General features: G+C 39.3%; 1 protein-coding gene across 3 annotated transcripts in view; it reads left to right on the forward strand.

Moving 5' to 3' along the window:
• LOC122671615 (DNA repair protein RAD5A) overlaps positions 1–13,911 on the forward strand; it is a 60,885-nt gene that overhangs the window by 11,919 nt on the left and 35,055 nt on the right. For all 3 annotated transcript variants that reach the window (XM_043868945.1, XM_043868946.1, XM_043868947.1), the window contains one exon: positions 3,057–3,124. In XM_043868945.1, the coding sequence (XP_043724880.1) occupies positions 3,057–3,124 (68 nt within the window). The remainder of the gene's footprint in view (positions 1–3,056; positions 3,125–13,911) is intronic.

The raw sequence follows: 13,911 nt of genomic DNA on the forward strand, positions 1-13,911 counted from the left end.
TAGACGCTGTGACAACTATGTGACTAGGTCATCACGAGATAAGGAACCTGATGAGTTAGATCCAAATGAAGTGTCAAGATTAGTATCGCCATATGACACCATGACAACATTCCCATTAACACTATTGTATTGGTCAACCGTTGGGCCCACTGAGGTTTACCATGTTTTGCCGTTTTGCCCAACATGTGTCAATTGTATGATTAGGTTTGCCACAATGTGTACACCGTCATACAGTTTGGTCCGTTTTCTGTTCATCATGACCACCTATGCCATGTACACGTCCTCCCCCTTAGCCAGGACCTCTTTTAAGAAAGCCAGAGCCACGACCATTGCCACCACTACCAGCAACAAATGCAGAACTTTTCTTTGAAGAGGATGACGAATCAACTCTGATGTGAGAGGGAGAGACAATATGCTGAATGTGACAAAATGCCTCATTCATAGAAGGTGCCTTTTCTCCAGCAAGCAACAGGCTGCAAATCAAAATTTCATCCAAACAAGACTTTAGCAACTTGAAACTCAGCCTTCTGTGTACTCAATAGTTCCAGACTTCCAGGTCAGTAGTGAAAGGCTGATAGACATTATGCTTCTCGTACATTTAAGGTTACTATAATACTCGCTAACAGATTTGTCTCCTTGCTTGAAGTTGAAAATTTTCTCATAAAGATTATAAATACGAGCCTTATTCTTGTAATGAAAAAAGCTTACCTTTAAATCTTCCTAAGCTCCCTTTAGCTGTGCTCTGGAAAATATTGTTTGCTGCAATGGCTGGCTCCATACTATTCCACATCCATACAAGAAGAGTGTCATTTCCACGCATCCACTCATCCACTCATCATAGTCTTTTGAATCAGGTGGTGGTGATGTTGATATGAGATACTTTAATTTGCCTTTTGCATTAAGGTAAACCTTAACAGCTTGATCCCACCACTAATAATTAGAAGCTCCACTAAGCTTAATAGAAGTATTGTGGACATTGACATTGTCCGCAGGAAGCTTAGAGTCATTTATCATACCAGGAAATGAATAAATTAATAAATACCCCCAGAATCACAACAGCAGGCCAAACAATCCAAAAGACATACAATCCCAGGGAAGAAGCACCAGCAAACTTCAACCAAGAATAATATAGGGAGTGGGGACAATAGGACATCAAGATAAAACCTCGTGAGACAAGCTATCCAAAAGTAAGCATAACACAGTTATAACAGAACAAACTGCAAAAAAAAATAAATAAATCTGCAAGTAGCCAAGAACAGCAGCAGCATAAAAAGCTGGGAGATAATGATCATTGATCTTGGTGATCTTCTGAGAGATTGATAGATATAAGAAGAGAAACAGGTCAGAAAAAATTGATGATAAATCCAACAGTTGGATCTCAATATATGGTACACTCACCAAAATAGCAGGTAACCGAAAACTTTAGAAAAGACAGATCTGGTGGCCAAGAACAAACAATCAACCTTCCACATGATGACCACTATACCATTTGTAGGATATAATAGAAGGTAGAAGCACCATTCATTACCAACAGCAACTATGTGCTGATAGGAGAGAAAAAATATTTGCGCAGGAGCAGGGCAGAAATCCCATGTGCAGCAATAGATGATATTCTTCAGACACAAGTACCAACGTTCATCAGTATACGTAACCCTAGTTCTTCATCTTCTACCAACTAGGATTTCACAAAAAAATTAGGCAGCATAGGTGGCTGCACACCACAAAACAGAAAACCGTAGAGGGTCTCTTAAAACAGACAAGGAGAGATAAAGTACTGGTTACAGCTCTGATACAGTTTAACAAATCCAGGAACTGAATCCAGTACCTGTGAATGTAGAAGCGTGAAGAGCGAAGAGAAGAGAAAAGAGAGAAGAGAAGAGAAGAGAAGAGAAGAGAAGAGAAGAAGAGTGACTGCAAGTGAGTAAAACACTCACGGTTGGACAATTCCTCCAAATCGTAAGCATCCACTTTATTTATAATGTAGAGCATAATAACAATTACAATAACGGAAACAACTTATGTGTAATTACACACAAGTCCTAATGAGAAAAATAGCACAGAAATACCTCCTATGGTACACATATAGAGAACTTTAACGCTACTTATAATTGGAATAGGACTTAATCCTATTCAAGGTAGTAGAATATTTTTCAGTTCTATATATAAACATACACTCCGGCCTGTAGGGCAATTGAATTTTCAGTTTGAACAATATAACTTTTTTGGTTTTCTCTTCTGCCATGTGGAGTCATTGGCAACTGGGTGGATTCCCTTCAAAGTTTGGGGTTTCGTAACCATATATCTCTCTTCCGTATATTGTTTTCATCTCCATAGCCTCCAGCATCGTGTTTCGGTTCTGTTGCAAAGATTCTAGAGGTTTTGAGCAAAATCCGACTGGTCAGATTTGATTCATAATTAATCTTTATTTCAGATATTCTGGTTTCTTTTTCTTGAGTAACAGAAACTTATACCTTCTGAATTTGCAGTGTCATCTTGAGATTCTGTTCTGCTCTTTAGGGCCTTTGTTACTGTTCTCTGTCAGTTTCAAATCCAATTTTTATTTTAATTATAAGGCCTACAACTTACATTCTGAAATCTGACCAGAATTCACATCTGGTCCTGTCACGTCTGTTTAGATTACAGATTTTCATTCCTTCTTAAGTTGTAAGATAGGAATGACCGTTCAGGTTTGGCCTGAGTTAATTCCGTTGGAATTACAGCTTGTGAGACATTCAGTTTCTCCAAGTCCAGGATTCTGTTTCATGTGGCTTTCTTAGTCTTGCTGTTTTCTGTTTTTACTTTTATCATACATCTGTGAATTCTATTTTGAATTCCTGATTATGCATTAAGAGCTTCATATTTTGCATGGAGCTTTAAGAATTTGGTTCTAGTGATGTAAATTGAACTTTATCTGCCAAACTATTCAAGTTAGACATAAACAAGTGTCAGTTCTGAGAGTGATGTTATATTTCATATTGTGCTCTTGTGGCTACAACGTTGTTTTGTCATTTATTTGTAGCATTTATGTCTTATTGTTGTTAATTTTGCTGTGGCAGAATAGCTTGGAGGACATTTATAGTCTCCTACGATTTTTGAAGGTCGAACCTTGGGGCAACTGGGCCTGGTAAATTTTGCAACTCTTGGTTTGATATATGCAATTTCTTATTACTTTCTCATGCTTTTATGTCTCAGGGCCTCATACTAAGCTAGGGAAATTCTGGTTGTTGGATCTGTTTTAAGGTTTTCATATTGCCTGTATGGTTGTATTTTTTATATGCTCATTGATTTGGTAATCTATGATTCAAGCATGTTTGGAGGGCTTCAATGGTCCAGGTTCAATGTTTCAATGGAACCAAGTAGCTCTAGGTAGGCAGGGATCATCAAATTTGCTGATGTGTTATAGCCTCAGCTGAATAGCACTGAAGTAGGGTTCTTATTTTATAACATAAACCAAGGCCATGTGAATGATTTTGCAGGCTTGTGTCTTGTTTATGTTTCTCACTCTTCTTCTTAACCCTTTCCTAGATTGTTTATGTTCTTTGTATTGAGTAGCCTCCAATGCCCTTTGTAGTTTGAGCCTACCATGGGGAAGAAACAACAAAAGAGGTGCCTGTATGGATTGTACTATTAGAGAAGTTGAGAGATGTTGCTCAAGCTGAGTAGAAATTGCAAACTAGAAATTATAATTAGGGCATGATCTGCATAATATAAACTTGTAATGAGAAGTTTGCTCTGTATGACATAAAAATGTAATGGGAAGTTTAGTGTTCCCTCTGTTGAGTTTTGTAATAGATTATCCTTCATAAAATGCTTGTGATTTGGGTCTTGGGCAAAAGCTTACACTGAGGCATCCAGAGTTTGACATCTCTACTGCTGCAATTAAACTGTTCAGAGTTAGGAAATTGTGTGGTTTATATATTGTAGCCATTGATTTGTTGAAAACTGATAAGATGACTGAGACTCCTTAAAGACAACAGTGCGACAATGTTGCTGACCTATTTCATGGCAAACAAGTGGTAGGAAGTGGACATATAGAGAGGCTTTTTGATTGTTTTGCGAAGGATATGTCTTGGTTTTGAGGAATTCCGCCTTAAATTGAGAATGGATTAATGGAATGAAGATGGGGTACACTTAGAGTCTAATGGGAAAATCTTGTTAGCCCAAAAGAAAATCCAAGGCCTGCTGGTCTTCTTGGTTGCTTGAATCACTAAAGGTTTCTATGAGGTGCAGTGGCCACTTCACTATTTCTTCCCAGACTATTCATCTTTGAGAGAATCTTGCAGGGGTTGGTCATACCACTCTTATATGCTCCTAAGTCCCAGTAGTTAATAGTGGTTTTCTTCGTTTCCATGTCTTCAAATAGCTTTGATGTAGTTTGAAGGAGGAGAGAGAAGACGGCCTATCAAGCCAGCCAGGCCAGTAGTATTTAGCCAGCCTTTTTGGTGGAGTTTAGTCCAGTCATGGGCCTAACTTCCAGCCCATTAAGTTATCACTTAATAAGTTCTTACGTGCGGAGGACAGTTGGCTTCCATTTTCTATTTTATTTAGTTTCCATTTTGAGTTATTATTAGATATTACTTAGATATTAGAAGATTTTTCTTTTCATTTTGTTTCTTGCTGTAAAAGTCCCCTACACTATGCGTGGGACTCTTTTTAGCTTTGTTTCTTTATTTTGTTTAGTTCTAAGTTCTAACAGCACTCTATATATTGTGAGAGCCTTTAGAGCTCAACCACGATTTAGAAGAATGAAGAAAAACTTGGTTGTTTAACCATGGATGCTGTGAGATGCCTTAGGGTTAGTGAGAGACTGACCAAGGCCATGGGTGAGAGGCCTTGGTCATATCCCCCTTCTTCACCCTTTCTTTTCTATCTTCTCTTCTCCAGTTTCTATTTTTAAAACCTGCAACTCGTGCTACTGTGTGAGGCTACCGAGACACCCCTTAGTGCTATTTGATTTTGCTGTTGATGTTTTATAGTCTGATCCATAGAGTAGTCTAAGAAGGGTGGTGGTTGGAGATTGATTTACACCCTGCAGCCTTTGAGTTTTGAGGGTTTTCTGGCAGAAACTTGAGGCTACGATATCTCTTCATCTGTCCATCAGTTGAAGGCCTCCTTTTGGTATTCTAAATTTTTCTAGAACGTTCTTTTCTTGACTATCATTCAAAGAAGTTCGGATTGCCTAGTATTCCACCAATTAGTAATCCAAGATTCTAGACTTTTATTAAATGAGAGAGAGATCCACCAGGGTAAAAAGACTATAGATCATATTCAGCCTATCTTCAATAATGATTTCAGATCCATCCATTGGCTAGATATCCCTGTGGTTGTAAGTTTCTAAAACTGTGCTCGAGTGGCTAGGGTTTTTGGTTAACACCGAAGAATGAAAATGGAATAGTGGAATCGGGTCTTCATTGTTCTTTTGGATGGTTGATTCACTTCAATGTTGGGAAGTCATTGCAGCCTCTCATTTTCTTTGGAGACTCTTCTTTGAGTATCCTATTCCTATGGGGTGCATGGGGGGCTAAATCTATAGCAGCAGAGAATTTGGCCAAAGAAGAAGTGAGCAATTTAATGTACTTGGGTTCTTTTCCCCTTAGATAAAAGAGTGTGTCCTAGTGGTATGAATCTATCTGATTCAGAAGGGAAGAGCTTGCATCAGTATCTCAATTTCAATTCAAACATGGGTTTGATTCACACTCTATTTTCTGAGAAATATTTACCATCCGAAAAGAGGAAAAAACGGAGTCTTTGTCTAAAGAAATGCGTTGAGAAACGGCAGATGAATAGTTACTAATTCATGATCTGGCATGTATAGAATGAAAAGTGCATTCTTGATTCTACGAGAATTTTTATGAAAGCGTGTTTGCCGTTCAAGAATTCTTGTTTAGGCAGTTCATACAATCCATACATAGTGTTTTGATCTAAGATTTCAAAAAGAAAGGTGGTAAATGGAATGGATCATCTAGCGATCGGGATCTGATAGATCCGATTTCTCTATTTCTTCGAGCTACATACCGGAAAAAGAAAAAAGACTCTCTATTACTTACTTTGAGAAGAGAATCGTTGGTTTGACCGACAAACTACTTGGGAAATACGAGATCTAGGCAAGCTGCTACATGTTCTCCCCTTGCCCTTGAATGATAGAAGAAGTACTTATCTTCTCTCAGATAGCTTCTGAAACTGAAACATTTTTCAAATACAAAAGTTCAGTATCTTCACACGAATTAGTGAATTAGGCATGATGCTTCTGTGTAGAAGAACAAACTGTGGGTCAATTTTCATAAATTTCATTGTAAATGTGAAATACTTAATCATTAAGAATTTCGTCACCAAAAACAAGCAAGAGGCAGAATACCACGAAGAGAAAGTGTACCTAATAAAAAAGCAGTTTTTGTAATTGGCAAATATTTTGTTAAACCGGCCATAAAACCATGTTCTGACTTTTCTAATTTTTCTCGTTGCTGGTCATATGTATATGTTAGATATTAGTTTATTATAACCCTTCTTAGCTTTAAAGTTATGTAGGGGTCTTTTACTGTTTTACCCCTATTCTTATGTTTATATTGTAAACCCTTTTCTCTATGAGAGTAATGGAATAGCTCCACGATTTAGAGAGCTCTTCTTCTCTTCTCTACTTTCAAAACTACATGGTATCAGGGCAGATCCATTAACTCAAGGCACACTTGCCTGCTCATTTTCTTCCTCTATTTTCTCTTTTCTTATCTGCGATGTCTGGTTCTTCTAACCAGAGGGTGCGAGCTTCAGAACAGGGGTGATTTCACCCCTTCTCTGTCTATTCTTAGCTGCGGATTGGGTTTAGATGATGACGATGTAAATCTGCTTCTATTTCAAAACCACACCAGATTTTCGAAGGATTTTATGGTGGTTTGGTGAAGGATTTCATGGTGGCAGAGCCCTGGCATGCTATTTACTTGAAGTTTTTGAAGTTTGATTGTAGGAGGCTTGATGGCTCTGCAGTTTTGTGTGCAGTGTTGCTTGCGGCAAGGTATTAGTATGGTTTTGTGGTAGTTTGTTTGCTGGTTTTGGAGTTTTATATGTTGTTTTGATGGCTGCAAAGTCCTAGTGTGCATGTGTGAAGATTTGCTTGCTGTTTTTTGAAGTTTAGTGTGCTTTTGTGATCCTTGTGTGGTGATTCGGTTGGTGAGTATTGTTTTCTTTAATCAAGTTGAGTAGCAGCAAGTTGCCTCCTAGGTGTTTGATTAAATACCTGTTAAGTTCTTTGGAGTTTTTTGGTGAAATTTCAAGAAGGGAGAATATGGGAAATGCTGATAAGAAGAATACCGTGGTTACCGAGGTGGTTTCCTCATCCTCCAATCGAATCACAAAAAAGAAACTTGAGGGTATCACAAATTTCCAGCAATGGAGGAAGATTGTGAATCTTGTATTAACAGGTCGTGAACAGCAAGCTCACTTAATTGGAAGTAGACCTGCTGATGATTCGACTTGGGATACTGTTGATGCCCGGATAATTGGGCAGATATTGAATTCGATGGAGAACCATATAGTAGATTTGGTTACTCACATCGACATTGTGCATGAACTATGGGAGTATTTGGGTGTTTTGTATTCGGGTCAAAACAACTTATCCCACATATATGAGTTGTCTCAGGAGCATGGTTCAAAATTTCGCGATATATCGCCGGTATATCGCGAAATTTCGACACTACCGAGACGAGATGGGATTCCGAAATGAAAAATGTTCAAATTTCGTAAATTTGTTTCATTACTTTGTTTAAATTTCTTATTATGTCTTTTAATACTTAAACAATGTGTATTTAACTATTTATACATCAGGGTCCGACCGTATACTATCAATTAAGGGTGCAAACCCAAAACACCACTTTGAGTTCATTTTTTTTGCAATTTGAATGTTTAAATGTGTTTATTTAGCTTAAATAAGGGTGTACATGAAGTATTAGGCCTAAATATGGCTAAAAACTCACCAAGATGGAGTGTCGAAATATGGCAGGAAAAAACCATATTTCGCCGAAATTTTGGAAATTTCAACCAGCTCGAAATGGCGAGACGAGACGAAATTTCGAACCATGCTCAGGAGTTCTACCGAACTGAGAGGAAGGGACGGTCTATCACCCAATACTTTGCTGATTTCAAGAGAATGCACGAGGAGTTAAACTCACTTCTCCCTACTACTTCAAATGCGAAACAAATGTAGACTTAAAGAGAATAGTTGGCTGTTATGGGCTTTTTGGGAGGGACTGGGCCAGGAGTTTGAGTCAGTTCGGTCACAGATTCTTGGTAGTGAGACTATTGCTTCACTCACCGATACCTTCTCTCGAGTTCTTCGAGTTTGCCGTGAGAGTTCTCATGATGCTACTCCTATAGCTTAGAGTTCTGCCCTGGTGTCTCAGTCAGGGGCTGGTGTAGGTGTCCGAGGAGATGGTGGATATCATGGAGGTGGCCGTGGCTGTGGTCGAGGCACAGGAAGGGGCCAAACTCAACAAGGTATTGGCCAATCAGGTATTACTTTGGATGGTTCGGGTGTAAGGATTTGTCATCATTGTGGCCAACCTGGTCACATTCAAGGATTTTGCTGGAAGCTTTATGTGAAACCCACAACTCAGTAGTTTGCCAACTCTGCCACTAGTAGTGGTTCAGTTCCTCTGCCTCAACCCTCTGAGGGCAAAGTTGTGGTTATGTCAAAGGAAGAATTTGCACGATACAATCAGTTCCAGATTTCACAGCCTACTTCTTCCACTGCTACTCTGGTGAAGACAGGTAATGTAACGGCTTGTCTTTCTGCTACCTCCCGTCCTTGGATCATTGATTCAGGGGCATCAAATCACATGTCTGGGATGTCAGATATTTTTTCTTCCTTATCCCCTTCATCTTCCAGTGTTACTTTAGCCGATGGATCTTTAGTAAAGGTTAAAGGGACTGGCACTGTTTGTCCTAGTTCGTCTCTATCATTATCCTCTGTTCTCTACCTTCCTCATTTTCCCCTTAATCTTATGTCAGTCAGTAAATTGACCAAAGCCTTTAACTGTTCTGTAACCTTTTATCCTGATTCTTATATCTTTCAGGACCTTGCTACGAGGAGGACGATTGGTAGAGGACAGGTGTCAGGGGGGCTGTATTTACTTGAAGATACTCCATCGGTTGCTTGATCCAGTGTTGCTTCCCCTCATCAGATACATTGCAGGCTTGGTCATCCATCTTTGGAAAGTTTTAAGAAATTAGATCCTAGTTTGTGTCTTTGTCTAGTCTTGAATGTGAGTCCTGTTAGTTCGGGAAACTTCATCGTGTGAGTTATCCCCCTAGAGTCAATAAAAGATCTGTTAGTCCATTTTCTTTGGTACATTCGGATGTTCGGGGTCCTTGTCCGGTTTCTTCTAGTTTGGGTTTTAAATACTTTGTTACATATCTTGATGATTATTCAAAAGTTACATGACTATATCTAATGAAAAATCGTTCAGAGTTATTCTTTATTTTCTATGCATTTGTTTCTGAAGTTCAGAATCAGTTTGGTGTGTGTGAAGATTTTGCATAGTGACAATGCCAAGAAGTATTTTTCTGCCCCATTCTCTGCATTTATGGTTCAGCATGGTATTATCCATCAGTCTTCTTGTTCTGACACACCCCAACAGAATGGTGTGGTTGAACGGAAGAATAGACATTTAATGTAGGTTACTCGCTCTCTACTATTTGAGATGCAAGTTTCTAAGATTTTTTGGGCTGATGTTGTTTTGACAGCATGTTATCTTATCAATCGCATGCCCTCTTCCATCTTGAAGGGTGGCATTTTGCATTCGTTGTTATTCCCTACTGAACCACTGTTTCTATTGCCTCCTTGCATATTTGGCTGTGTTTGTTTTATTCGTGATCATCGACCAGGGCTGTCCAAGTTGGGTCCTAGAGCAGTTAAATGCATCTTTCTTGGTTAGTCGCGTACCCAAAAGGGTTACAGTTGTTATTTTCATGTGTTACACATATTTTGTCACCGCTGATGTGTTTTTCTTTGAATCCACTCCATTTCATGCTAAACCCAGTCAATGCTTCTAAGTTGGATGATAGTTTTCCCATTTACATTATTCAGTCTCTATTGCCACAGGGTCCAGCTCCAGTCGCTTCACTTCAACGGCCTCTTGTCACTTAGGTTTACAGCCGCCATCCGAAGGTAACTGCTGCCACACCTGTACTTGTAGACTTTGTCATGCCATCCTCCACCGTAGGTCTTGAGGTGCCTCCAGGGAAGACGGCTATTGGGTGCAGGTGGGTATATGCTGTGAAGGTTAACCCCGATGGATCTCTTGCTCGTTTGAAATCAAGGCTTGTGGCTAAGGGGTATGCCCAGGTGTATGGTGTTGATTACTTAGATACCTTTTCCCCGGATGCCAAGCTTGCTTATGTGCGTATTTTGATCTCTCTTGCTGCTATTGGTCATTGCCCCTTGTTTCAATTGGATGTCAAGAATGCCTTCTTGCATGGTACTTTGCAAGAAGAGGTGTATATGGAGCAACCTCCGGGATTTGTTGCTCAGGGGGAGTCTGGTTTGGTTTGTAGATTGAAAAAGTCCTTGTATGGACTGAAGCAGTCTCCTCGTGCGTGGTTTGGACACTTTACTGAAGTTGTTCTGGAATTTGGCTTATCCAGATGCAATGGTGATCATTCTTTCTTCTATAGGCAATCAACTGCAGGAAGGATTTTTATGATAGTTTATGTTGATGATATTATCATTACTGGTGATGATTCAGTAGGTATTGTGGATTTGAAGTTATATCTGCAATAAAAATTTCAGACTAAAGATTTGGGCAAGTTGAAGTACTTTCTTGGAATTGAAGTAGCTCAATCTCAGAAGGGAGTGTTTCTTTCTCAGAGGAAGTATGTATTAGACTTACTCACTGAAACAAACATGCTTGGGTCGAAGCCTATTGACTCTCCTATGAATCACAATGTGAAACTCACTATAGAAGGGGGAGATGTTCTTGATGATCCGGAGAGGTATCGAAGACTGGTGGGTAAGTTGAACTATCTAACAATTACGCGACCAGATATTGCTTTCCCTGTTAGTGTGGGAGTCAATTTCTTTCTTCTCCCCGGACCTCTCACTGGGATGCAGTTATTCTTATTCTTTGCTATCTCAAAAAGGCTCTTGGTAGAGGAATAGTGTATCAAGATCATGGTCAAAACAGAGTTGAAGGATTTTCGGACGTTGATTGGACAGGGTCTCCAACTGATAGGAGATCGACTACAGGATATTGCACATTTGTTGGAGGAAACCTTGTTTCTTGGAAAAGCAAGAAACAGAGTGTAGTAGCCCGTTCTAGTGCTGAGTCAGAATATAGGGCTATGTCACACCTGACATATGAGTTGATGTGGATACAACAATTGTTGTCTGAATTGGGTTGTAAAGTTTCAGTTCCTATGCAACTATGGTGTGATAATCAGGCAACAGTTCATATTGCTTCCAATCCTGTATTTCATGAGTGGACGAAGCATATTGTTGTAATATGTAATCCAGAATACCGTGGGGGTATTTTGGTTCTTTTGGGGTAGTTTTATTCCTATGTTATTAGGTTTAAGTGGCTGCTCTTATAGAGTCAGCTAGTTAGGGGTAATTATGTCTACAGTTGGTTATGTGGGTTTTAGTCCCACATCGCCTAGTTCAGTCCTTTGTAACTTTCCCCTCGGGTTTACCTATCAATGAAAACAAGTCATTCCATTTTCTCATTTTCTCTTTCTAACCCACGATTCTGCCAACATGGTATTAGAGTAGGTCTGATCTAGGTTAGAAAAAGAGAAAAAAAACCTATTTCTTTTCCTCAATCGACTTCTCCCTTCTTCTTCCTTTCTCGGTTTCTCCTTCTTCTGGCTTTCTTCTTCTCATCCTTGTAAGGGGGCAGCACTAATGAGGTAAATAAAGTATCCAATGATTTAGTTGCTGCCCTACTCCATTCTATCTATTTTTTTTTCATTAAAATTCTGCTGGAACCATCTCTGCGATTTGGAGTTTCCCTCTTCTTTGGAGATCAGATCCCTATCACCATTGGAGCCTCCTATGCACCCTTTTCCAGCAACTTTTTTTTTCCCCCCCCCCCTCCATCTTTCATTATCCATTCCAGCCTATAGTACCCTAATCGATCTCAACTTGTCAGGGTTTTTTTCAAAACCCTTACTCCAATCGATTTTAGGGTTTCCCTTTTCAGATGCAACTGATTTTTTGGGGGTGATTCCCTACTACTACAAACCCTACTCGACCTAAGTTTGGACCCTTTCTGATGGCTGGATTTGTTTCTACAGCAAAAACTTTCTTAACCTGCTAATTTGGTTACCTGGTAAAAACCTTGACAATACCCCGACTCCAATTGAAATTAGGGTCACAGGTTTCAGCTTTTGCTGATTTTTGGAGGGTTGGTTACTTCCATTACTAGGACCACTCGACCTCAATCTTGCACCTATCCAAGTTTTCTAGAAGACCCCTCCCCAATCGATCTCTATTTTTCAGGGTTTTCCAAAACCCTGACATTAATCGATTTTTTGGGTTAGGGTTACCTGCTACTTCTGGAGTTTTTGGAGGTGTTTCTGCCATCAAGAGAGGCAATCTACTTCAATTATTCATGGCTTAAACAAGTATTTTACCTAAGATAGCTGCTGCCCTATTTTTTCTGCACTTTTTGGTGTTTCTCCCACTTGAAGATCAAGTTAAAATTCTACAAGAGATTGAGTGTTCGTATTGGAGATCCATTCCAGCAGCTGTGAACAGCATCTATGCCAAGAAATCATTACACTTTGACAAGCATCAACAGGTTTTTGAAGTCCCCTTCCCCTAATCGATCTCAGTTTCAGGGTTTTCCAAAACCCTGACAAAAATCGATTTTAGGGTTAGGGTTGTCCTATCGAGCTAATTTTTTGAGGAGAGTCTTATACATATCAGAGGAGTATTCAACCCAAATTTCAGCATCATTCTTGAAGTTTTTTTGAAAAAAATTCAGGTTCACACTTATGGCTCGATTTCTTCGTTTATCAACCTATTGTGTATTGGTTTCTATGTGGCTGGCTGCTTCAACTACCTATGGATCTGTCGGATTATTTATCTTAAATTTGCTGGTTCTATTGAGCTTTACTACATACCTTGCTTGTTCTATTGATTAGCTTGTGTAAGCATGACTGGTTGACATGTTACTGCTACCTTAATGTGGACTACTGCTGCCCTATTATTGAGACTGAGTATCCTATTATTGGAGATCGAATTTCTTTTATTATTGAATACTCGAATCTGCTACCCTGGAGATCAGCTTATTTGGGATTACAACAGTGTGTTCCAAGGTTATTGGTTACAACTACGAACCTATTCAGTTATGTGAAGCTTTTATGGTTCATATCCGGCTTACTTTGGAGCTTGATCCTAGCATTGTTCACTAATTCAGATCTGATCCAAGTTTTTTGTTGAAGCTTCTTACATCAATTGCTGTCCAGATATCGTCGTCAGTCCTATTTCGCATGTGGGAGTTTATACATTGGAGTTTTTGCACCCTTGTTCTTCTTTGTTTGAAGATTGATCAAGCCTTGAAGATTGGAGCCTTTCCTTACTCCAAATCAGCTCTGTATACTTATCAGATTTGACTATTGGAGTTAGGTGTTTCTCCCCTGCAGGAGTTTCCGGCAAAAGTGTTTGTTTGATCGTTTGAAGATGGTAGACAATTTCTATGTTGCATTGTTTTTCTCCATAATTCATTATCCCACTGTTTTTTTTCACTTCACCACCTCCCATATCATTCCTTCAATCCTTTGGCATATACCCATAACCACCTTGGAAGTTTATGGTATTCTCTAAACTGCCATTTCTTCTCTTTTCATTACCCTTAGCCCATTTTTTGGAAAATTCTGGAATATTATGCTTTTGCCCTATCACTTACATCATCTCTGTTATGT

Source organism: Telopea speciosissima, chromosome 8 (assembly GCF_018873765.1).
Source record: "Telopea speciosissima isolate NSW1024214 ecotype Mountain lineage chromosome 8, Tspe_v1, whole genome shotgun sequence".
Classification (NCBI taxonomy): Eukaryota; Viridiplantae; Streptophyta; class Magnoliopsida; order Proteales; family Proteaceae; genus Telopea; species Telopea speciosissima.